Source organism: Alternaria ventricosa (genome assembly GCF_023758065.1).
Source record: "Alternaria ventricosa strain BMP 2768 chromosome Unknown scaffold_12, whole genome shotgun sequence".
Lineage (NCBI taxonomy): Eukaryota > Fungi > Ascomycota > Dothideomycetes > Pleosporales > Pleosporaceae > Alternaria > Alternaria ventricosa.
This window is the reverse complement of record NW_026055692.1, coordinates 185,058-209,210: the sequence shown is the minus strand read 5'-3', so window position 1 is coordinate 209,210 and position 24,153 is coordinate 185,058. Positions and strand designations below refer to the sequence as shown.

The following is a 24,153-nucleotide window of genomic DNA, read 5'->3' as shown; positions in this document are numbered from 1 at the left end:
TTGATCCTCGATCCAGGTGTGGGATAGGATGGCATGCGGGGGAGGACTTTCATCGTCGAAAGATACTAGCTTGAAGTCTCCGTTGAGTGAGCGTTCTAAGAGGCGCATCACGGCGCCTGTGTATCTGCCCGCGACACGCACGTCGGGTCGAGTTTGATCGCGATGGAAATGTAGCGGCAGGGAGAGCTAACAAATGTAGAGTAAGGGTACTTCATCTGAGCTGCCAAAATAGGTGCACTAACGGCATGCGTCGAGCAACCGGTAGCCCGGTGGTCGATGGGCGCTTAGAAATTCTGTGTCGGTATTCAGTTGCAAGGTATATATGCGTGCGGGTGGTTATCTACAGCACGCGCGTGCATGTCCACAAGAACTTGTCTGGTCCGGCTGCCTAGCTGTGTATCTCGCGCAGGGGTTCGACGCGCCTGTTGGAAAGACATACAGGTTCGTGCCGCTTGGTGAATGAGTTCGAGGGTGCGTCTTCAGTAGAACCAAGGGAATTCGCGAAGCCTAGCGTTATGTTGTCAGCGATCTCTTCTAACGAAGCGCTTCGAAACCTGGCAGGGCTGCCTCATAACGCACCTAGCGAGATATGCAACCCAACGGAGTCGTTGATGATGTGAGCACGAATGAAATGGCCGTGCTACCGAAAGTTGCGGTCAGTGTCGTAGAGCCCAGGGCACCGCTGTTGTAGCGCGCGCATGAACTATGGGGTGTCTGTTGGTGATGAGGTCTGTCGCGCAAGATCTGTTAGATCTCAGCCCGATGGCCTTCGTCCTGCGGCCTGCAGCCAGCAGCCTAGCGATGCCAATCAGATCAGTCTACTCGCTTGCCCCGCCACTTCCGGGCACAGCTTTCGTCTAATACGTTATTACTCTGCGTTAGACCCAAGTTCTCCTATGACTTGCGTCGATATCAGTGATTAGTTTGCCAATATTACGATCTCACAGCTCAGCATCGTCCAAAATAGATGTCGCCGTTCATGTTTCCGACCTGAACAATATTCCCTCTATCTGAGAAGATGATGTGCTATGTACCTACAGTGCACTGAGGTGAAGGTCTAACGAATGCAATATATACCCTCCATCTTTCGATTGCGCCATCGCTGAGACCATTTCCAGTAGCGGCGCGTGGCTGGGGCGAAGTCGACGAACGGATGTTCCTCGATAAACTGGACATGGTTTACAGAGGCTAATAGATGATGTTTGGGCTGGGAACGTCTGTGAAGCGTCCTCACAGTGTTGTACTTATGACAACGACGACAGACGCTGGAGGCATAGTGACGGCGACCGATAGAGTCACATTAGATGGCCGGAAGGATAACATCTGCAGGAAGATTCTGCAATATAATCGAGACGATTTGGGAAGGTCTGCATGCGGTATGGCACAAGGCTGAGGAGCTGGAGGCATACTGATTCCGTCAGGGCTTGCCATTGGACAATCCGCATATCGCCGCCATACTTCAGCCTCGCGGTATCTGAACTCGGACCTGAAGCGCTAAACATGCCTTCAATATGCTTCGAAGAAACGGCCGACGTTTGTTGTTATGCATTGTGCCTGCTGGGTTCGCATTTGATAGGAGGGGAAACCGCGACTGATAGGGTGACGACAGCCCATAGACTGGCAACAGCATCGTCGGCCGTGTTGGAAGCAGGCGAGCATTACGACAGATGCCGGGTAAATGTCACTGGGTCGATTCGTGCTGCAGAGGTACCAGACACAGAACACCACTCTGGCACCCGGAAGGCGGGAGATCGATGACTAACACCACTAACTGCTTTTGGCCGAAACTAACCGCATTGTCTCATCTGGGCAAGTCACCATCGCAGGTCGAAGCTGAGGAAAGAACTAATCGTTGGGTATCGAATATGAACGCCGTCTTTTCACCCGGCTCTCCATAATGCAGCGTAAACTCCTACGACCTAATAAGAAAACCAATAAAGCAGCAAGGCATCAGGTTCCTAGTTTTTCACGGCCTCAGTTTCCAAGACCTGAGCTTCCAGAGCCTTTGTATCCAAGGCCTCTTTCTAATGCGGCTTGATGCTGGACCTGGCGAGCCACAAGGCCACGCTCTCCTTTGCGACTTCACTGCCCCATACGCCATCGGCTCCTCCTCGTCGCCATTCCTCGCCAGACACGTCTTCGCCGCCACCTCGTGTAGCCTCCCCGAGTAGCACTTCCAGATCGCGCTTCTGGCTGGACAACCAGCGCTTAAAGAAGGCTACGGGATCCTTGGACATGCTGGTGAAGAAGGCGTGTTTCGCCTTCGACTGTCCGATTGCACCCATCAACAGCACGAGCTGCTCATCGATCTTCTGAATCTCTTGTAGGGTCTGGATGCTATCTGGTCGGCGGAGGATATCTTGGAACAGCGGCTGCATCGGGTCTTCGAGCGCTACCTGGACATCGTATACGGTCGGTTCGGAGGGGGTCTTGCCAGAGTCGGCAGCGGGCGAGATGTAGTCCTTGTCCACACGGATCGTGTATTGTAGTTGGATTGGTGGGAGAGTCGTGAGGTGTTGCTTGATGAGTTGGGGCAGGTTCGGGAAGAAGAAGTGGTCCTGGCCACCGAAGAGGGCCTTCAGCCTCGCGTCGCACGCAAATTTGCGCTCGTCGTCTTCTTGTTGTAGGTGTTGCGACCTCGCGTATTCCCAGATGCCCATGAGGACACCAGCGCGATCCTCCTCATCGGTGTCAAGCAGCTCGGCGAGAGGTTTGCTCAGTCGGAAGACTTCGGGGTTTTGGTACCGCTGCAGGTTGATCGTGATGTTGATGTTTTCGTCGCCCTTGCGCTCGAACTCGAGTTCGCTGAAGTTGGCCTCCTTCGCAGTGGGGTTCTCGGGTCGTTTCCATTCGATTTGCGTAAAGTTGTCGGGTTGTAAGCTCTTGGCGCGGTCGAAATCGATGTTGATGGACGTGAAGTAGTGTGAGAACTGCTTTGGCTTCGCGGCTGGCTTTTTCTCGGCTCCGTCTTCATCCCTAGATGCTAGTCAGTTTTGCTGTATGTGGTAAAATCCGACCGGCAGGCGCTCGAACTGGCGCCGGCGCAAGTAAAAGGTCGACATACATAGCATCGGCGTCCTTCTCGTCGTCCTCATCCTCCTCGAGGCCTTCGTCGCCGTCCTCGTCGAGCAGGCGGCCTTGGATCTTCACGCGGTATGTCGCGTTGTTTTCGCCGTCAAAATCGAAAGCGTCTGCGTCGAGGCCGGTGCTCTGCCAAGGCTGGTTCTCGGCGGTGTTTGATATCCATATGCGCATGGTGCCGTAACGCGATGCGCGCGAATGGTGTTTTGAGTCCATGACATCCAGCTTCTTGCGCATCATGGTCGCATCCAGCGTGCGCTCGACTTCGCGCAATTCCTTGTAGCGGGCTACGGCATCGCCGATGCACACGTCTTCAACGCCCTCGGGAATGTTCTTGTCGGTCGGGTTCTTCGCGATTCGGCGCATCTTCTCGCGGCGTTCAGCTTCGGCGCGCTGCGAAGCCTGCATGTTGGCGTTGTTGTACTGCGGTTGCGCAGCCGGGTGCGGAGCGTGGACAATGGGGCCTGGGTTGCGGAACAAGTGAGCGAGGTCGTTCCTACTAATCATCGTCTTTTACGGAAGGTATGCGCAGGCGGTCGGTGCGATGGGGCGTGTTGGGGAAGCTGTGGTTGGCAATGGGTACTTACCTGGTCGCCGGGATGGCGTAGCTGCATTGTGCTGTTGCGGATAATTATATCCCCGTGCCTGATAGTTCGGTTGCATGGTGCAAAGTGTGCGAAAATGAACGGCAGCGAAGTTCGCGATGAAAGCGCGTCAGTGGAGATGGAAGGTGGATAGGATGGTAACTTCTTCGAGACGCGTCGAGGTTAGGTACGACTACGTGCATGCACGGATACTCTAGCTCCCCCTATAGGCCATGCGGGGCATCACCCCCACCCAGCCCTCGACTGCACAAGCTTTTCCATCTATTTCCAGCCTCATCGACATCAGAGACCTGCGTGTGATGTAAAATAGCAACCTTCAAGAAGTGCTTCTCGCTGCTATTGGGGCCCCGTCTCATTCACTGCCTCAGCATCCGTCTTGGCATTCGTTGACGCTCGTTCAGTGAAGCGATCTAGTATCGTCCAAGTCTATCTAAGCGTCATTATCGCTGTCCCCTGTTCTCCTTCTTCTTTTCTTTTTCTCCCATCTGCACCTTAACACGCAAAACCTCTCGATACCCAGCGCCCTAGTCGTTGGCGTGAGTGAAGAGAAGGAAAGCATGGAGGACCAAACGTCACAGAAACCTCTCAAAAGAATTACCAACGTGCGTATACCGGATAAACCGTCGTCCGCACTCTGGGATATCACGATCAACGATGGGAGAATTGCTTCGATAGACAGCCATGTCAAGGATTCGGACGGGCGCAGTGAGGACACGCTAGATGGAAACAATCGTCTCATAGCACCATCGCTCTGTCATGCCCATATCCATCTTGACAAGTGCTTCCTCCTGCAAGACCCCAAGTTCAGCGACTTACAGATCGAAAGTGGCGATTTCAATGAGGCTATGTCGATGACTGGTGAGGCGAAGTCAAGGTTTGAGGAGGACGATCTTCTCAGGAGGGGCACGCGCCTCATCGAAGAGAGCATCCAGCACGGTGTGACTGCTATGCGGGCATTTGTAGAAGTGGACGGGGTAGTGCACATGAAATGTTTGGACGCAGGTCTCAAGCTGAAAGACATGTTCAAGGATCGCTGTGAAGTGCAAATCTGCGCGTTCGCCCAGCTCCCGCTATTCTCTGGTCAAGACGGGGGTGAGGAAATAAGGAAGCTGATGACCAGTGCTGCCTCGTTGGAGAAGGTGGCCGTGCTCGGAAGCACGCCATATGTTGAGGATGATGAGCAGAAGTCCAAGAGTAACGTGGAATGGATCACGCAGTTAGCACTCAAATACCAGAAGCATCTAGATCTCCATCTTGACTACTTCTTGGAAGAAGACAAGAAGCCACTGGTCTGGGATACCCTGGACATGTTCAAAGAGCTCAAATGGAACGACAAGGCGGGAGACAGGCAAATTACGTTAGGGCATTGCACCAGACTGACGAGATTCCGGAACGACGAGTGGACGCATCTCAGACAAGAAGTAGGCGACCTGCCGATCTCTTTCGTAGGCCTACCGACTTCCGACCTGTTCATGATGCGAACACCAGAGAATGTGCGCGGGACTCTGCCGGTCATTGAACTCATCAATGAGTATGGCTTCAATGCTGCCATTGCCGTGAACAATGTAGGCAACGCATTCACACCGTACGGGAACTGCGATCCTCTGGTAAGACATCTCGCCTTAATGCTCATACAGAAATGTCGCTGAAACTGTGACTAGAGCATTGCATCACTAGGTGTCGGTCTTTACCAAGCTGGTACAAAGAAAGACGCTGAACTCCTATATGTAAGCAGCCGTTCAACACCCCGTTTGCTCATGCTAACCATACAGGAAACCGTATCTACACGGGCAAAGACCGCTATTGGCTGCGATTCGACGTCTCTCGCCCTAAATCCGGGTCAGCCTGCCGACTTTGTGTTGTTCGACCGAATGGACAGTGGCTGGCACTGCAGAAAGAGCGTGGTAGAGGTGGTGTATGATGCCGGCCATACTCGCCAAACGGTTTTCAGAGGCCGCTTGATTGCATCGAAAGATACACGAACGTAATGTATGAGGTTTCTTTAGTGATGCTGAACGAGTTGCTGACACTGGAAAGGGGGCTATTAGGATGCCACGCAAACAGAGGAAAAAACTGAACAGCCTGGAGCCTACATTGGCGCTGGGTCACCGCCTTTGCATGATTTTGGCTTAATGTAGCCTGCAGACCTGTTTAGTTTTTTCTTGTGTGAGGTGATGCGGCCTCATACCGAGTGTCTCAAACGTACGTATGAAAACTTTATCCACTCCGCGCTTTTTAGTCTAAGTATATGCCTGTCGCTTTGTATCAGCTGCCTTAAATCGAATCGTTGAGGAGGAGTGCGATATTCCTCCGCAGTCATCGCGACTTCCTTGAGATGCAACAGTCGTCCCAATGGGGCCTAGAAGACCCTGCTTGTGACACATTATGTACAAACAGCCCACGAAGTCTTCCGCCTGCGCACGTCCACCCACTATACAAACGAGCGATATTGCGTTTCCGCCTCCGCGAGACCGAAAAGCGGTGGGCGACACGCGCTCACGTGTTTCATCTTCACTTCACCGGAAGGTGCAATCACTGCTAACAGACCAGACTCGGCTATTTGAGGACCGAGCGCCTGTCCCACGAGGTTCCAGCACCCATCAATTCTGTAAATATATCGCATCAACGCCGGTACTGGGATTGGACTGAAGGTTGTTGCCAGAAAGAGGTGACCAGAAAGAAGTGACCGCGCTGCCGCCTGGACCAACGTCATGGAAGCTCTCGCCAGTAACAACATGCTCAATAATGCGCAGCAATCGCTACACCCAGCTGAAATGGCGCACTCCGGAACGACCAACGGCAGATATGAGGACGTGAGTCGTGGTCAGCGGCCGACTATCGGGCAGGTCGTTTACATATTCCTGGACAACATCAAGGTGAGTCGTCACTTTTGCACTCTCCATCGAGAGCCATCATCATATACATCCGTTGCATCTGATACTGATTTTTGAAGCTTCGGTTTGGTGAAAATTCGACTGAGGTCATCAGCATCTTGAACATCCTTGGTACATTCCGAGCTGGAGAGATGTCGAAGAAAGACACTCTCGTTGCAATCAGATACACGCTCGGAGATCATGCAGACCTCAAGCAAGATCTCTTGAACATCCTGTTCCACAGGGAGGCTGACTGGGGTAAGTTTTGACTACGAAATGCACGTGAGACATATACTGACGTCGTGCGTTTACCTCCAGGCGTGGGCGACTTCGACTTCGGATTCCGCCAGCCTCTCGAACAACCTGGCCCTAGCCCTCAGTTCCTGCAGCCGGCTCATCAGCCTCAAATGCGCTTACCCCCAATCTCTCCACTATGGCACGAGGATGGTCATGCCTACTATAGCCAGCCTTGGTCTTCCGTCAACAACGGTCCGATGCTCAATCATGCGCAGTCTCCCACTGGCAATCACTTCAATTCGCCAGCAACATCTTATCAAACGCAACTTTCTCCAACTCTCTCTCCAAGGAAGGGAAAGACTGTGACTGCTAGCCCATCTGTGCTCGGAGTACCCGTCGCTGTACCCATCGGCCAGCCCATCGACGAGATGCCCCCTCCATCAAAGAAACGCCGTCGTCGTCAAAGCTCAACAATCCAGGCTAAGGCGAAGGAGGAATCAAGAGTAGAAGATGCCGAGATCGCTGATCGACTTTCAGTCCCACCTCAGCCGGAAAAGAAGATCAAGGAGGCAAACACCCCGTCGCAAGGAACAGGAGGGCCCTACATTCACAGTCTGTGCGGTAAGGGATTTTCAGGCAGGTCAAAGGTCAAGAAACACCACTGGGGCAAGAAGCTTGATGATCTGGAGACAACTAGCGGTTGTTGGGCGAAGAACAACAAGCCAGACGTGAGCTGGAACGAGCATCCGAGCTGCAGGGAGGGTGTTCCGCAACGAAAGCCTTCATCGGCCGTTCTGAAACCGAAGGCGATGCCCCAAGAAGCTCCCTTGGTTCCTTCGATGGTACCTACTGATGATGACCGCAATCATTCCTTTATCGACACATCGCCGCACCGCCAACAGAGTGAGCAGCCTATCGAAGACATGAGGTCATATCATTCTCATCGGCTGCCTACTCGATCAAGTTTCGACGACCTGCTCACTGCTGTCAACGTCGCATCCGAGATCGATGCGCCACGACCACAAGGACGCATCGACTCAGTGATCTCTCATCTCGATGCTCAGGCAGCCGCTGCTGAACAGAACAGGCAGTACATCACCAACTGGCAGAACGCTTCAGATGATCGTCGTGAGGAGTCTCTTACATACGGTCGCCAGTACCCATACACTACACAGGGACTTGGCCTTCGAGGTGTTCACGTGCCAGTACACATGGCTTTGCCGGTTCTTGGTGAATCGTACCAGTACCCTCCTCCCTCACATCCTTTCGCCGATTCACACTGGAACAATGGCAACGAGTTGGAGTTCGACGGTTCAAGGCGACAGTATGCAGCTCTCAGATCGCCGTTCTCACCTGGTGCAGATGCGGAATACCGTTAGAATTAGTCAGGGAGCCAGTTTGCGCGCTCTACTGGGACGAAAACGGGGAAGGTTGTATGGCACATGACTGCAAGTGTCAGCAAAAACGAAGCAGAATCCATCGAATGCAGTAGTGGTTGGAGCTACAGAAGGAATGTACGACTATAATCAACGAGAATACCCGACTCATGTATGTAACGGTTGTTCGTAGAACAACAGAACATGGCGCGATCTAATCTAATGTCTTCCAACATCGTGTTGTATCTGCATGATGAGGGCGTGATGAAGAATGACGAGCTACTTCGTAAAAGGATGCATATGGCGGTGTCATTGCTGCATGCAGTATACCATCCCGACCTTGCATACACGACATGTGGCGTGGTTCAAGCTTCCGCCTCAACGGGTAAGCTCATCGGCAGGGATACTTCACCCCAGCCGCTCTCCGCGTAAACAACAAGCCATCTCCACGTTGTTCTGCCTGTGAAGGGGGCGCATTTAGTTTTTTCCGCTATTTTCCGCGAATGGCGACTTTTGCCGGTGCCTTTTGCTAGACGGATCCTTGTCAAGTGAGATTGTGTAGTCGCGCTTCTGAGAGCTATGACGACCGAGGCTTCGAGCTTGCGACGGAGCTGGATGCCTCACGGTGCAACATGAACGAAGGACAATTGCAATTGAGAGCGACAACCTTGTGCGACAGTTGATCGTCGCGCTCCATGGCACAGATGTGACTAGTATGCAGCTTCTGTGAGCTTACGCGGGCCGATTTCGTCATAGCCGCGTTCCTGGGGAAATTGACATGGCCTTCCTGCGGGGAAGAAGCGCACGTTCGCTACCCTCGAGCGGCGACCCGCACTTTCCCCAGTACGAGCCCATTAGCACCATAAACCTGGAGGCTGGAGAAGTGAGAATATGCGGGATGGATCCTAGTCACAGGATCGTGGAACGGTAATTACGCCGGTAGCCTGTTCGTCTATAGCAGTATATAATAACCCTCCGCCCTTCAACCCCGTACGCTTCTCCACACCACATCACATCACCTCCACTTCTCAACTCGATCGAGCTTGGCAAGTCACGATGCGGTTCTCAAGTGCACTCCCCCTCTTTGCTGCGACTGCCCTCGCGCAGTACAGCACCCCGCCGACCAACTCGAGCTCGTCCGGACCTGACAAGGACGGCAAGTACGAGATCTCGTCTGAGGGCATTCGCGGACACTTCATCCCATATGGCGCGTCCATCTCCAACTTGTTCGTTATGGGCAAGGACGGTGTTGAGCGCGACATTGTTCTCGGCTTTGACAACGCAACTGCTTACGAGGGCGAGGTTCACCCCCATTTGGGTGGTGTGCCCGGGCGTTACGCCAATCGCATTCGGAACTCCACCTTTTCCATCGATGGCGAGCAGTTCTTCATCGAGCCCAACGAGAACAATAACAACAACACCCTGCACGGTGGACCGGATGGATGGGATTACCGCAACTTCACTGTTGTGGCGCATACCGAGGATTCCATCACCTTCTCCATTGTCGATCCCGACGGCAAGGAGGGCTTCCCAGGTGAGGTCGTGAGCTACGTTACCTACACCATGACCCCAAACACCTGGAACATCAAGATCGTGGCGCTTGCTACCACCAAGAAGACGCCCATCATGTTGACTTCTCACGTAAGTGAATCGGTTTTTTAATCGTATTGCAATGCTGATTACTGTAGACCTACTGGAACTTGGACGGATTCGGTAACCCTGAGGATGAGACCATCTTCAACCACACTTTCCACATCCCATACTCTGGCCAGCGCATGGATGTAGATGCCATTCTTATCCCCACCGGTACTATTCTTCCTAACGAGCAATACTCTGTCAACGACTTTTGGTCGGCGCCCAAGCAGATTGGTGCCAACCAGACTGCGCCCGAGCTTCTCGGCAATTGCGGAACTAACTGCACCGGTTACGACAACTGCTACCTCGTCAACCGCGACGAAGCTGAGGCTCTCGACTGGCGCAACTCTGGACCTGTCGCTTCTCTGTGGAGCGAGTGGTCCGGTATCAAGCTCGACGTCTACTCTGACCAAGCCGCGTACCAGATGTACAGCTGCCCCGGTCAAGATGGTATGTGACACCCACAAAACTCTCATACAATTGCTAACAAGAAATACAGGTACTCTGCCTATCAAGTCTACCCAAGGTGCTGAGGGAAGCAGCGGCTACGTCCCCAAGTACGGCTGCGTCGTCATGGAGGTTCAGGACTGGATCGATGCCATCAACCACCCCGAATGGAGGCGCGAGAAGGAGCAGATCTTTGGTCCCTCCAGCGGAGCTTACACGCTCGAGGCCCAGTACGTGTTCTCTACCACTGAGTAGACGACGCACTATTGTGACGAAAGAGCGGAGCCTTGGATAAGGTGACATGATACCACGTGCGATAGTATAATTAGACACCTTTTGAGGATGTCGTAATGGTAATCTAGGTTATTTCCTGCTTCACGTCTTTTTACTTTGCTCTGTTTGTTGTGATACTCCTTTTCGTCGGTCACCATGGATTCGCAGTCACCATGGATTGCAGTCACCTGGGAGTTGCGGTCACCGCGGATTCGCTGCCGTCGTCATTGCCTACGTCCCTGTCCATCTCGCCGACTGCTCCTTCCTTTACACCTTTACCCTCACCAAACAACTCGCCATCTTGAGAGCGAGAACTTGCTATCCAAAGACAGCCCCAAGGGGTCGTCTACATAACTCTAGCTAGCAAGCTGCTCGATCCCACCCCCCTCACCTTCACCATGGCTGGCGGCCACAAAAACCGCAGCAAGAACCGCCGCAAAAACAAGAACAAAGGCAGCAGCAAAGATGCCACCGAGGAAGGCCCCAAAGCCAACGATGAGGGTAAGGCAGAAAGCTCACAGCCGTCCGCACCCACTAACCTCAAGTCCCCCATTGACCTCCCCGAGCTCGACACGCCTAACACTACTTCATCCCTGAACTTCGCATTGCGCAACTTTACACCTCAACTGAGCACGACTGACAAAAAGAAAGTGGGCAACGAGACAGGTCCCCAGACACCAGTTGTGAACCCACCTGCACCTCGATCTGGCTTCGATGATTGGACATCTCCAGAGCCTGACGTTCACAACAAGCCCGAGCCTGGTCCCTCGCAGTCACGAAAGAGCAATACGACTCGCGCTTTAGGTCTCGCTCGAGCCACTGATGCAGCGAAGAGGCTGCACCGTGTCTTGGGCATAGCACCGCCAGAGCCGTTCGTTATGCCGCCTGACATGCCGGAGGGTCTAGAGGAAGAGTTCGTTGCTGGATTGGAAGAGTATGGGTTGGATAAGAAGATGCAGAATATGGGCTTGAACGTGCTGAGTCAGGCGGCAGGTATGCAAGATCGTGTGCCGGACAAGCCGCTGTTTCCGTCTCCGCACGTTGAGGCGGAGACGTGGGATGAAGGCAAGGGCAAAGGCAAAGGTAAAGAGCCTATGTCTCCTTCAACAGCCAAGGGTAAGCAGCCTATGGCACCGGTCCAAGCTAACGTCGCCATCCACGCCCCATCAGGAGGAGAGCCTTCGTCAGCTAAGAAGCGGATGTCGCCTCCAGGCGGTGATGAACTCTCTGGCCCGGCACCCAAAGGTTCCCGTGTGGACGGTACAACCGGACTACCAACCCTTCCTGAGGGATCTTCATGGGATATCGATTTCCCGGGCTATACTCCGGCCCTCCTCACCATCCTCCTGAACTGGTCCTTCACAGTACAGTCATTCTACCGGCGCCTCCCAGACCCCAAGGCCTTCCGAGCCCATGCATCATTTCCCTTCCCCGTCACCGCTCCGATCTACAACCACCTCGTCTCCGTCGGCTTCTACGACACCAGCGTCGTCCCACACAAGGAGATCCGGTTCTTGGGTCCAGGTGACGCGGCTGAAATTGCCTACGCAGAAGTCGACGTATTCCGTGGCAAAGAGGAACGCGCTGCTTTCGAGAAGGAAGAGCAACAACATACAAAGCTCGAGGAAATCAAGAAGAAGCTGAAGCTCGGACGTGGGTACCGTGAACCGGGAGGACAAGCGACTAGATCCCAGGATCAGATGCATCTTGCCAACTATGGAGAGGGACGGTGGGCGTATGTCCTGATCAAAGGACATCTCGCATCGCCCGAAGACATCGCGCCGCCGCATGTCATGCTGGCTTGGCACATCTCCGCCGTCACCAACGTGTCGAGTTGCCTACACACCGTCTTTCCATTGAGGGATGCTCTCGCTCCTGGCAACCAGCCCACGACCCCGACATCTTCTAAGGAGCCACTGAAGCGCTTTGTTTCCTTAGGGAACCTCGTGGGCGGAAGCCGTGGCCAGAAGCATCTTCACCGCGAGATCCGTTCGGCCTCGAGCAGCTCGGAGCTGCCCCAGGTGGATGCATCGAGCATTGAGCCGCAAGAGTGTGCGCTGACGTTGAAGAGGACGGTCGCCAAGATGGAGAAGGCTGGGAGTATACCGCTTGTTGAGGGCTTCCGGGTTGACGTTGCGCAGTTCAAGGGATGGCTGGACGCTGTGGGCAGGGGCACAGGCAAGCTCATTGTTTGGAGGAGGTAATAGTCTACGACTCTACCATCCATGCGCTGGTTGCCTAGAATGTGGCTCCAGTGGCTTGCAGTACGAGTGGGCGAAGGACTGAAGTTGGGTTGGTCGTTCGGAACAGATGCTTCGAGCGAGGACAGTGTGACTTTGGACTGTGAGGCGGCAGGCTGAATGAAGTGAACTTGCTCTCGATTGGAACAGCAGTCGCTTGAAGCTAGTCATCGTTCTGCCTTGGCGGCTTCGTTCTAAATACACACTATTAGCTAAGACCATCCCAGACATGAGATTTACTTCTGCCCCAATGCTCTCGCAACAGGCGTCGCAATCGTGAAGCTCTTGCCGCCACCAGATTTGATGAAATTTGATGCAGTTTGCTTACATTGAAGTGAGGCGCGTCATTGCGACACATGGTGGTCCCTTATCCAATGGTTCACGTGTTTCCTGAGTCGATACAACACGGCCTCTTCGTCCATCGTAGGCAGGCCACTTTCATCAAGCCGCCTGTTGACGTCTTCTGCGAGTTCCATTCGAACATCTTCGGGAATGTCCATCCAGTAGCGGAGTCCTTTTCTGGGAATCTTTTCCATGTTCGCATTGACCGCCTCTCTAAGTACTTTCTGGAAAGTGGGTTAGAACATGTGACAACGCTCCGTGTCACCGAGCGAATGCATAACGTTGTACTTACATAAGGGAACGATCTCTGAGCTACCTTCTCCCAGGCTTCGTACTGATCTGCGACTGTTATCGGTTAGCATCGATAAGCGTCATGTGCACCGAGTATGCATACAGCGCTGATAGTGGCGCAGCTCTGGCAGAACCTTTGATACACGCCACTCGATCCCTTCATCGTCTACAGGCGGAAGCCCTTCCTTCACTACAGACTCCCTGATCGTTTGAATTAGATATTCCTTCTCTTTTGCAGTGAGCTCGGTCAACGTGGAGCGTGTGAAGTCTTTGCAAACCGCGAGTGAGACACGCTGCGAGAAAGTTAGCACTATGAGCGCGTCGCGACAACGGATTGAGCGAGATTTGTACCAGGAAGATTGGCCATTGTTTCTCCGATAGACCCAGAGTTTCTCTGACGGTGCTTCTACTCATGCGCCGTGGGATATGGGTCCCGGTTGCCCAGAGAAATGCCGTGATCCTCATTGCGCGGGTTATCCAACGCGCAAGGTTGGCAACATCGCAGGGGCTAGATCAACTCGGAAATAAGAATATTCAGGTACCGTGGTGTCCGGTCTGCTCGTACTTGGGTCCAAGGCTGTCGTGTGGCGGTATGGTGTTGGAGATGTGGGGAATGCATGGCGGTGTTCCATGTCGCGTTTGACAGAATGCAGACATCATGACCCTTGCATTAGCCTATTTTCGGACCACGCTAGCATCCTAGCGGCAAAAAACAATCCGATCCACCACTCAGCCTCGTCCACTTCGCGCGCAACACATGATGGCCCCAATGCGGCGTCAACTTATCTACGATCCTACAGTCTGGGAGCCTCAACGAGAGCCTCACCGAGAGTCTCAGCCGCTTATCGCGCATGTTCTATCGAACTCAACCCCCGTTCCGAGGCGGGGCGGTGCCCGCTGCAAGGTACCATGCCGCATGTGTGTGATTGGGGCCAAAAACGCAGGTGGCAGGCAGCATTCCTCATGCTCTGTCCTTAGAATCCTTCCTAGTACCTGTGTACTTGTCCAACCTTTCCTTTCTCCGTTTCGTTCTTCTTTACTGCTTTTCAACTTTGGCGACGATACTTCCCTGTACTCTCAAGTACCATGGCTTATGAACCCGTTGGACCCCAGGCAAAAGGTCCACACGTGTCGGTGGAGTATGATGGCGGCCTGAACACTCAATACGATTCCGGGGCGTACAACACCGCCCCGCAGGTTCCCCAGGATAGCGATACGGAATACAGTGTTGATAATACCAAGGGCGTATCGCAGAAATGGCCTTCGGATTTACGGAAAGTTGGGAAGATTACGCCCTGGAAAGCACTGGTCCTAGTTTTCGATGTGATTTTAGCTTCATCGCCTATCATGTTCCTGGGTGAGTATGATCGATCTCAGCGTGACCACACTGAGCTGCTTTAACGATTACATTGACCACTTGCTGACATGCTACAGCCCTGGCCCTTATCGCTGCCCGATTGAACGGAAAAGAAGTGTCAGACTACGGTGCCAAACTGGAACAAACACTTCTCCTTTCGCCGACAATCTTCCCTCTAATCTTCGCAGCCTTGATGGGAAGGTTCTTCCGACATGTCGGTCTCTTCCTTGCTCAACGGGGCACAACCCTCGGCCGTCTCGAACAGCTGATTGGTTGCCAATCCGTCTTCTCCGCACTCGAACGTCAATTTTGTCTGAGATCTTGGTCTATGCTTGGAGTTGCATCCGTCTTGATTTGGCTCCTATCGCCAGTCGGTGGGCAGTCTGCACTTCGTCTTCTTGACCAAGAGATTGGAAACGTCCAGTTTACCAAACAAGTGCGCTACCTCCATCCGACGACGTTTATGGATTCATTGATGGAGACTGCTAGTACCCTCAGTAAGTTTATATATGTCAAGCTCGTTACAGACGTAAACTGGCTCTATACTTACACTATTCGTAGGTACGGGCCGTAGCTCCTTCACTCCGATATTTCTCACATCTATACTCAGCAGCACCAGATACCGTACTACACCCATGGACCTATGGGGAAATGTCAAACTCCCGCTCTACCGCACTATCGAGAACAGTACGTCTGACGAGTGGAAGTTTGTGCCTAATGGTACAGCCGACAACGTCACATACGCTTCCCTAATCGGTATCCCGATAGCCGGACCTCCCTCTGTCGGCATTAGCTCTTTCAACATTGAAGCTCGCCAATTCGACGTGACCTGTTCAAGCAACAATGCATCGCGAAGAGAACCCATAGATTTCGTGTCAAAATATACGTGGCAACTCCAAGTAGTTAACGATACAGCACCGCCGCCATGCAAAAAGAACGAGACGTCCTGTTCGCCCCCGGTTTGTGCCAGTTACCCCTGCCCAATTCGGAGTGAATCTGTCGTCGATTTGGATACAGAGAAGTACTCAGTGGCCAATTGCGGGCTTTCGTTCGAGAAATATGAAGTCGGAGTGCGCTGCAATGGGACGGAGTGTGCCGCTTACAAGATGAGGAAGATGTACTTGTATGACGAGGACTACCCAATAGGCTACGATATCGCCCTAAGGAGGCAGTTCATGGCTACCGCACTCCTCGCCATGACGAGCGTGGACAACTTCAATATGCCTGCTGCAATAGCTCGAGGCGCGACGACTATGGAGAAATGGCTGCAGGACCCACTCGACTTCACCGGCGTATTCTTTGGAAATGCCGAACTCTACAAGCTTTCGCCGCAAGTCTTCGGCGACCGTTTGACTATCCTGTACAATACATTCTGGCAATCCACATACGCCAGCAGAGCGATCGGCGGAAATTTACCAGCATCCGTGATGGAAACCGGTGCCATGAACTTCACCCAGGCACAACGTGCAGACGCCAATATTACATTCGTCGCGACCGAAGCCAATGTATCGCAGGATACGACGCCAATGTACAAAACAGATTGGAGATGGTTCGCAGCATTATTGGTTTGTTCAATCATACTGCTTGCCGCCGCCTACACCGGACTCGTACTTAAGTACATAACAATCGCACCGGATATCATCGGCTATGCATCTTCGCTGACGCTTTTGAACCCTTATGTTCCTACGCCTACTGGAGGAACTACCTTGACTGGACTGGCGAGAACAGCGTTGATGCGCGACTACCCTGTGCGCATAGGAGATGTCTGTCCGAATGAGGCCGTGGGCGCGATCGCATTTGCAAGAGCCGACAGGAACGTAGGAAAGCTGGACAGGAAACGATTATACATCTGAGACCACAAAGTCGTAGAAAAGCGGCGTCGCCGGCACTATCTGAAAACCATAGAAGAACAATAATGTACATCACATATCATCAATCGCAGTCATGGCTGATCATGCCTCGGAAGGTCGCGCGTCAGATCTCGCGACACACCACATACCATGTCATATGCGTCGATGCAACTCACCATAGAATCCTCGATTCGTCCAACAACATTCTCGAACACTATAACGTATCACATATTGTCGCGCCGCGGCTATAATCACCACATGAATCACACCGAGACAAACGACGCCATACCCACGCGGCTCGCGAAATCCAGGATCATGGCTGCAAGCAGCTGTCACCACCTGTCAAACTTGCGCTATAAACATTTCGACTCTTAGCAGTAGCTTGAATGGTGTAGTTGTTTGGTCGCGTAGCCGATTCGAAGATAATGAGGCATTTGGTGTGTCGACCCCAAAACCTGCGGGGTTTCAGGTGCCTGAGGCAGCACTTTGGAACACCAACACCGGCGGGCACTGGCATTGCGACTCCGCCTAGTAATTTTGCAAGAAGCGCTGTAGATCTGGATGTAGGCGCCGTGGGGGTAGGTGTGCGAACATATATGTAGGAGAGGCCGGCGCTGGGAAAAGTCCATCATCAAGCCAGCACTCATTCAGCTCACGTTCACTTCATTTCATTCTCTTCACTTCACTTCTTCAGCGCTCGGTCGCCCCATTCATTCAATACCACATTAAGATACCCATCGCTTTAACGCACTTTCATTCCAAATACTTCAATTTGTCAACATGAAGTTCACCAGCACCCTCCTTGTTCTTAGCGTCGCTGCTCTCAGCAACGCACGCGCCATCTATGTTCGCCAGAACAACGCGCAGACCTTCACTGGCGCTCTCGGTGGTGTCGCAGCTACACCCATCCTCGACTCCGGCATCGCCAACCGCCCCTTCAGTGTCAAGGGTGACACTTTCGTCAACCTCTCGGGTGCTCTACAGCGCTCTTGCGACCAGCAGTTCAACGGCTGCGCGAACTTGGCCAATGGTGGACAGGGGGACTTCTCCACTCAGGATTGCCAGGCTCAGAAGCGTGAGTTTGATGATGATCGCTAGTCTTTTGGTACGATGCTAATTATATGGTAGAACAATGCGATGCTGCAGGCGCTGGCAACTAGACCTGTCCTTCGAGGTAGTCTATCGGCGTGTGATGGAGATCATGTAGCTGTATAACGAACAGCAAGAGGCTTGATGCTTCGCTCCAATGGGCTGCACAACATATATACTCTTATGATCAGACGCAACGCAATTTATGACATTTCAAATATTCTTTCATACACGCACCTCTTGTGTCGATGATAGTGACCCAGGATCATGTCTGCACTAGCCCTTTCTCTTTCTCTGCTTCATCTTTCCCCGTAGAATCTCTCTTCGGTAAGTTCTTGAGGCACGGCGCATTGAACAGACGACCGCTCCATGCACCGCGCGCTGTGCCAACAGCTACTACGCACCACAGCAGAATGACGGCTACGGCGAAGATCGTCCCTAGAACTCTGAAGAACAGACTTGGAAAGATGTTGCCAAGCTCCATCGTACTAAGCGCCATGACTCCGAGGGGAAACGTGAAACCCCACCAGCCCATGTTGAACGGAAAAGGCCGAGACTTGTAGATGGATGCCAGTGCGAAACAGAGCCATGTCAGCCCAAACGCCCACATGATGAGCGCCAGAAAGACCCCGAAGACGAAGAAGATGTCGCCTGCCATGGGAATATCTGAGAAGAAATCCGTCTCTGGAAAGACCCGTCTGCTAACCAAACCAAGATAGGTTATGGAATAACCGCCCATGCCTAAGGGACCTAGTGGCAAGAAGGATGACACAACAATCTCTCGTGGTGGTAGCTTGTGCAAAGCCAGGCGTGTGTAGTACATGACTAGAACCGTCATCGCTAGTGGTGTAGACATACCCCACATAATGTACGAAGCAAGGATCGTTCCGAGAGCATGTTGCGGGTTGGTCAAATGCTCTGCGACTCTGGCACCGGTACCAGCCGCGACAATGGATGCAGCGATAGGTAATAGCTGAGCTGCTGTAATGCGATCCAAAGCCTGACGATCAGAGGCGGAGATCAGTAGGATCGTGAGCGATATCGTGACTGAGACAGCGACTACGGAATCGATCATCCAGCAGACCCAGGCAAAGGTAACGGCCCAGGGCCCCCAATATGGGATGCATATTGAGCACCAAGCTGAGATGAGGGTAGCGAATCCCATCGGAATGGTTCCAAGGAAAAGTGAGTTGACACTGTCCGCGATCATGACGGTCCATATTTCAGGGTATACCACATATCGGAAGACGGAGACGGAGAAGGCGCAGGCGAACAGGATAGTGTTGAGTCCAAAGAAAATAACCGCAAGCCAGTACAGCCAGTCTGCTTTGAACGGTATAGCGGCGAGAAGTAGAGATACTACTCCCGTGCCCATGGTCACGGAGAACCATGACGGCGAAAAGTTCCTCACAAATCTGCGCCAGCCCACCTACGTTTGTTTAGAGTAAATCTCCAAGCCATGTATTTGACACGTACATCGTATTTCGTCAAATCCCCCGATGCGACCGTAGTATTGGAACCGGTAGATTGAGTAGCTGACGTCGACGTCGGGCCCTGAGACTTCAGCCGTCGTATGGGAGCCCGCTGGGCCGCAGGCGCAGTCAGAGCAGGATTATCCGACGCGACGCGATCCAGTTCGTAGTCGTCCATCTATGCGATGCGCTGTCCGTGTGTGCATAGCAGTCAGGCCGGCTGGAAATGCCATCTTGGATAAGACACCACTTTAGCGATGACGATGCAGTTGCCGCGCCGCCATTGCCCGCTCGCAAATCCCAGAGCCCAGATCCAATCACGTGGGTAGCACGGACCGATCAGTTTCACAACACTGAACCTCGTCGAAAAGGCTGAACCTCACTTCAATCTTCTCCGCAAACTTCCCTTGATCACGTCAGCTTCCAGTCGTCACCCCCGCATCCCCATTCTCTGGTCCCGCAAGCAGCGAGTGCAGGCCTGAACCATACTCAATAATCCTTCGGTCTCGCTTCCGAACATCCGTGTGCCTGCCGCTGGACCCTGATCTTCGACAGGCGCATTCGCACTTTTGGTCACCAACATTATGCCCGGCTTTTTGGATCTTCCACTTGAACTCCGAAATCATGTCTACGAGGTGTTGCTCAACGAAGAGCTGGGTCGTTCTTTCCGCGGGGTTATGGTGGTGTCAGAGCATTACGTGAGGAACGACTTACCGCTTCGGTGTTATCGCGGACTGCTGCGCGTGTGTCGCCAGACGCATGGAGAGTTCAAGCAAGCAATCCAACACCTGGTCGCTGCGAAACGCCTAAACTACGAATTCGACATTACCTTCTCACATGGCCGGCCGTACTTCTCGTTGAGCTGGGTCCAATTTGCGGCGCTTTCGCCTACTATCAACCAACTTCTTATCAACGTCGACTTGCGCACGAGAGAGCCCCTCCGAGACGGGCCGCGCGAATCTTTTGTTCCTCATGAGCATGAGCTGGCTCATTTGTTGGAGCACTCGCCGACTTGTTTTGCCAAACAGCTCTTCGATTACATTGCTATCTTCCTGAAGACGCTGGCGAATCTCTTATTCCAAGGCAACCCTCATTTCAGTGTATTGTACACCGAACGTATGATATTAAACCTGCGTACACCCACGAAGGTGGTAGCGCTTGGGGGTAACGGCCACAATCCAATCACCCTTTCGCGGCGGCTTCGTGTCGACCAAGCCGAAGCGCGCAAGTTGCACAACACTATGCGCAACACTCTCCAGATTACGTCGAATAACTTCAAAGCATTTGACGCAAACAATTGTGACCGACTGTTTCCGCTGATACAGATTGGTTCTCTGCGGTTTGCGACGGAAGGAGAGATATGGGGAGAAGGACACAACTTAGTACTTGCGCATGATGATTTTCAGTGGTTGCGGTATTAGACGACTCACGAGTCCTGAAAGTTCGAGACGCTGATGTGACTACATTGAATTGAGAAAATTCAACCGTTATTAGCATGCTTCACTATAATGTCTACATAGACTTCGGTAGACGTAATCTTGGCTGCCATTGATCACTGATATGCCTTCATCAGCTTTGGGATACTTCATTTCTCGCTATCTATCAGGTACGTAGGCATCTAGCTAGTCCACCACCTCGCTGATCCTTCTAAGTAAGATCGATGTAGTTCTGAGGGCCACCCAGCTGCTCGGCAAGATCGTCGACGTCAGATGGCTCTTTGACCTTTCCTCCCGTCTTCTGCTTCGCCTTCCAGGCCGTCTTCCGCGCTTTCTCTTTCATCTTGTCCTTCATCGCCTTCTCCTTGGCTAGTGCGATCTTCGCAGCTAGGCTGCCCGCCTTCTCATACAGTGTGCTGATCACGTGCACGACGTCTTGAGCGCGGAGGAGTGGGTCTTTCGTCTCGTCATCTTCGGCGCCAGAGACACGGGCCTTGACGGTTTCGACGAGATAGCCGCGTACTAGGCTCGCGGAACCGTGAGTGAAAGAGGAAAGGACGACTAAGAGGCCGAGAACCTTGGACGACATGTCGGTATCTTTGGCCGGCTTCATAGAAGCGGGTAGGAGCTATAGATAAGTCAGTATGAGTCTCAGTTCAGTTCGGACAAGGATTTCACTAACCATCTCCCATTTCCAAGCCCAGTTCAAAAAGATCGCAATCCCAAGGTTGCGCTTGCTTTCCATATCGTCCGGAGCAGCACCGGCGACTTCCTTCAGGTCCTTTTGAACGTCGGCGTACGGGCGCGTGATCCGGGTGGTGTTGTCCAAGACGAAACCTCCTGGGCCTTTGCCGAGGCTCATGACGTGCGAGCACCTCTGATAGTCGTTGAGATCCTATTTGTTTGGTTAGGTTTCGGTGAATGCGCTTCAATAGACATCACTTACCTTCCATGGCAAGCCGTAACCGTCGACCAACTCATTGGACACGTCTTCTTCACCGTCGTAGAAGATGCAGACCTTGGGTTTGTAGTACTTCATGATCTCGTCCTTTGACGCGGCGACTTGTACAATCTGTCCCGGTTCGCAGGCGCAGATGTCGTCGATCGGTTGAGCGCGGATGTCGTAGACGGCGGCGAAGTCGATCTTGAAGACCGCGCGTACTTGCTGGAGGACCTTGTCATGTTTATCGAAAGGTCCAAGAACGAAGTCGCTCTTGGTCTTGTCGATGGACGGGCAGTGAAGAGTTATTTTGTGCGCCATGGTAGCGTTGACGTTGTTGTGTACTCAGGGCAGCGCAAGGAGATGGATGGGTCAAGAGACGCGAGATCGTGAGGAGAGATAAAGAGCGGGTGGATGAGCGACGAGAGACTCGTCGCCCTAGAAGTTTCTTCAGGTCGAAAGTGAAGGTGAGCGTTTGCATTGTGCGACAGTGCGTCACTGCTGCCTCGCGAGCGCTCTTCCACCGCCTTGCCTTCACTACGCTCAGGGTTCATAGATCTAGCGACTGATCCACCGTTGCCCCCCACAGACGATTTGTATTGACTATATAATGGCTCTAATGTTATCACTTTTCGTAAAGAACATTCCGGGTGGTCAAATGGGAATGACGACGGGTTTGAGATACCCAATACGCAGTTCCGATGAGATCGCAGCTTGAGAGATGACGACGGGTTTGATATACCCAATACGCAGTGTTGATAGCACCGACCAAGAATGTTCTTTTTGTTGCCGAGTTCGATTCTAGATTCTGACATTAATCTTTTTTTGCTACATTCGATTCACCAGCCCATCCCACGTCTTTTTGCACAGCTCTCGAGGGTCAATTATTTGCTGTCCATGTGCGCAGTAACTAGGGATACATCAGAGCTGGTACAAGGTACATCTACGTTGATATGGCGGTTACTACAAGCTTTCCAAGTGTACAATGAATGTGAGGTTTGCATACCGTTTGTCTTGATTGACCGACGTAGTAGATAGCAAGCAGTGCCATCACATATATTCCGGCAGTGCAATATTCCTTGGCTCAGAATCTCTATCACTCTTCTGCCAGTCAGCTCTCCCTCAGTCATGAACTCACATCTGACCTCTGTATCTAAGATGCGGCATGCGAGAAGCGCCAACGACTTGCGAAAAGCGCCAACCATGATCACAGATGCAGAGCCCCTAAACCGACCCGTTCGTCCAAGCGTATCCAGTGAGTGCTACCGCAACGTCCTTTTCCGAGAACAAAACAGCAGACTAACGAACAAAAAACAACAGGCTTATGGTTCACTTCCACTCTCCCCAACATGTTTCTCAAAGATCTGAATGCCTGTACGTGCCTAGCTCCCCTTCTTCTTTCTCACCCTATTCATTCTTCTACCTACCCGTATCTAGCTATTGATCGCTTTACTTTACCATCTCATACGGTCCACATCATAGCTACCAGTGGAGCTCGAATCCTCTAATACGCATACAGATGAGCGCACCCTGAGCTCCTACATCCAAGACAGCATTGTCGAGAGAAAACTAATCACTGACAAATCCGCCGATTACATCAAACAGGGAAAGGATCGTGTCGAAGCTTTGGAAGAGCAGCTAAAGCGTGCGAAGGAGCAATTAGAGGAAGAGAGACGATCGATCGAGCTCGAGAAGGTAGTACATGATACCAAGCACGAAGGCTTGGTGGAGTTGCTGAGCAAGGTTAACCAAGCGTTGTGGCGGAAAAACGTAGAGTGAGAGGATCCAGCGGGCTTGCGGTTTGTCGACCTACCAGTCATGTCACCAATCGACGGGTTATATAGCAAACCACAAGTATTACATGTATGAATAATGCTACCCTCTCTCGCCCGCAACATTTCAGAACTGCAATTCTCCTCTGACTTGGCTATTGCACACCTACTACACTAGCGTTCACTTTTCCTCAGTCTGTCATAGGAAATTGATCAGCAGAAAAGCTCACTAAAATGTCCGACGCCCCCCAAGACACCCTTCCCGAAACTTTCGAGATACCCAGTAAGCACCCCGTCTCCCTATCGCAAAACTGCAGCTGTCGCTTGAAAGACCTCTAGCTGATAACCCTTGGCAAAACAGCAGAATGGTTTCTATCCAAACTCCCTCAACTATCACGCGAAGACCAACGAGAATGTGCGTACCCTCTTCCCTCCCATTGTCTCACACCATCTGAACAGTCTAACGTTTACGTAGGTAATAAGATTATCTACAATCAGATCCGCGCCAGCATGAAGATTTTAGGAGAACAACCAGAACCCCAAGGCCTCAATTTCACTGTGCGAGCAAGAGTTGAGGCTGAGATCGAGACTGAGAGGAAATTGGTCGTGGAAGCGCGGAAGCGGCTGGAGCGCGCTGAGGAACGTTGGCACCTTGAGCAGGACAGATCTATTTATGCGAATGCGGAGAAGGGTAGAAAGATTAGCGGCTTATGTGCGCTGATGGACAAGATTAAAGAGGTTATGCCGGAGGATGCATGGGCAGATGTTGGGGAGGCGAGTGAAGAACATGATGACAGCTCTGATAGTAGCTAATTTCCTTGCTGTAAAGAAATCTGG

At 52.5% G+C, this 24,153-nt stretch overlaps 12 protein-coding genes across 12 annotated transcripts; 9 read left to right on the top strand and 3 right to left on the bottom strand.

The window, feature by feature from the left end:
* Positions 1 to 2,024: 2,024 nt before the first annotated feature.
* Positions 2,025 to 3,588, bottom strand: J4E93_006956 (uncharacterized protein; the record flags this gene model as incomplete). The annotated part of the gene is made up of 2 exons (XM_049344866.1): positions 2,025 to 2,976; positions 3,065 to 3,588. The coding sequence occupies 2 exons, from the start codon at positions 3,586 to 3,588 to the stop codon at positions 2,025 to 2,027; spliced, it is 1,476 nt and encodes a 491-aa protein (XP_049197791.1).
* Positions 3,589 to 4,243: 655 nt separating this feature from the next.
* J4E93_006955 (uncharacterized protein) lies at positions 4,244 to 5,674 on the top strand (the record flags this gene model as incomplete). Its single annotated transcript, XM_049344865.1, has 3 exons — positions 4,244 to 5,293; positions 5,348 to 5,413; positions 5,459 to 5,674. 3 exons carry the CDS (start codon positions 4,244 to 4,246, stop codon positions 5,672 to 5,674), a joined length of 1,332 nt encoding a protein of 443 aa, XP_049197790.1.
* Positions 5,675 to 6,421: 747 nt separating this feature from the next.
* Positions 6,422 to 8,175, top strand: J4E93_006954 (uncharacterized protein; the record flags this gene model as incomplete). The annotated part of the gene is made up of 3 exons (XM_049344864.1): positions 6,422 to 6,562; positions 6,640 to 6,817; positions 6,878 to 8,175. 3 exons carry the CDS (start codon positions 6,422 to 6,424, stop codon positions 8,173 to 8,175), a joined length of 1,617 nt encoding a protein of 538 aa, XP_049197789.1.
* Positions 8,176 to 9,228: 1,053 nt separating this feature from the next.
* On the top strand, positions 9,229 to 10,509 carry J4E93_006953 (uncharacterized protein; the record flags this gene model as incomplete). Its single annotated transcript, XM_049344863.1, has 3 exons — positions 9,229 to 9,813; positions 9,861 to 10,257; positions 10,307 to 10,509. The coding sequence occupies 3 exons, from the start codon at positions 9,229 to 9,231 to the stop codon at positions 10,507 to 10,509; spliced, it is 1,185 nt and encodes a 394-aa protein (XP_049197788.1).
* A 416-nt stretch (positions 10,510 to 10,925) lies between these two features.
* J4E93_006952 (uncharacterized protein) lies at positions 10,926 to 12,731 on the top strand (the record flags this gene model as incomplete). The annotated part of the gene is made up of 1 exon (XM_049344862.1): positions 10,926 to 12,731. One exon carries the CDS (start codon positions 10,926 to 10,928, stop codon positions 12,729 to 12,731), a length of 1,806 nt encoding a protein of 601 aa, XP_049197787.1.
* Positions 12,732 to 15,392: 2,661 nt separating this feature from the next.
* Positions 15,393 to 16,610, top strand: J4E93_006951 (uncharacterized protein; the record flags this gene model as incomplete). Its single annotated transcript, XM_049344861.1, has 2 exons — positions 15,393 to 15,477; positions 15,904 to 16,610. The coding sequence occupies 2 exons, from the start codon at positions 15,393 to 15,395 to the stop codon at positions 16,608 to 16,610; spliced, it is 792 nt and encodes a 263-aa protein (XP_049197786.1).
* Positions 16,611 to 17,387: 777 nt separating this feature from the next.
* J4E93_006950 (uncharacterized protein) lies at positions 17,388 to 17,767 on the top strand (the record flags this gene model as incomplete). The annotated part of the gene is made up of 2 exons (XM_049344860.1): positions 17,388 to 17,682; positions 17,736 to 17,767. 2 exons carry the CDS (start codon positions 17,388 to 17,390, stop codon positions 17,765 to 17,767), a joined length of 327 nt encoding a protein of 108 aa, XP_049197785.1.
* A 194-nt stretch (positions 17,768 to 17,961) lies between these two features.
* On the bottom strand, positions 17,962 to 19,346 carry J4E93_006949 (uncharacterized protein; the record flags this gene model as incomplete). Its single annotated transcript, XM_049344859.1, has 2 exons — positions 17,962 to 19,125; positions 19,173 to 19,346. The coding sequence occupies 2 exons, from the start codon at positions 19,344 to 19,346 to the stop codon at positions 17,962 to 17,964; spliced, it is 1,338 nt and encodes a 445-aa protein (XP_049197784.1).
* Positions 19,347 to 19,752: 406 nt separating this feature from the next.
* Positions 19,753 to 20,589, top strand: J4E93_006948 (uncharacterized protein; the record flags this gene model as incomplete). The annotated part of the gene is made up of 1 exon (XM_049344858.1): positions 19,753 to 20,589. The coding sequence occupies one exon, from the start codon at positions 19,753 to 19,755 to the stop codon at positions 20,587 to 20,589; it is 837 nt and encodes a 278-aa protein (XP_049197783.1).
* Positions 20,590 to 20,815: 226 nt separating this feature from the next.
* Positions 20,816 to 21,865, bottom strand: J4E93_006947 (uncharacterized protein; the record flags this gene model as incomplete). Its single annotated transcript, XM_049344857.1, has 3 exons — positions 20,816 to 21,232; positions 21,287 to 21,499; positions 21,551 to 21,865. The coding sequence occupies 3 exons, from the start codon at positions 21,863 to 21,865 to the stop codon at positions 20,816 to 20,818; spliced, it is 945 nt and encodes a 314-aa protein (XP_049197782.1).
* Positions 21,866 to 22,747: 882 nt separating this feature from the next.
* On the top strand, positions 22,748 to 23,323 carry J4E93_006946 (uncharacterized protein; the record flags this gene model as incomplete). The annotated part of the gene is made up of 3 exons (XM_049344856.1): positions 22,748 to 22,799; positions 22,865 to 22,918; positions 23,064 to 23,323. The coding sequence occupies 3 exons, from the start codon at positions 22,748 to 22,750 to the stop codon at positions 23,321 to 23,323; spliced, it is 366 nt and encodes a 121-aa protein (XP_049197781.1).
* Positions 23,324 to 23,550: 227 nt separating this feature from the next.
* J4E93_006945 (uncharacterized protein) lies at positions 23,551 to 24,129 on the top strand (the record flags this gene model as incomplete). The annotated part of the gene is made up of 2 exons (XM_049344855.1): positions 23,551 to 23,599; positions 23,792 to 24,129. The coding sequence occupies 2 exons, from the start codon at positions 23,551 to 23,553 to the stop codon at positions 24,127 to 24,129; spliced, it is 387 nt and encodes a 128-aa protein (XP_049197780.1).
* Between the last annotated feature and the right edge of the window lie 24 nt (positions 24,130 to 24,153).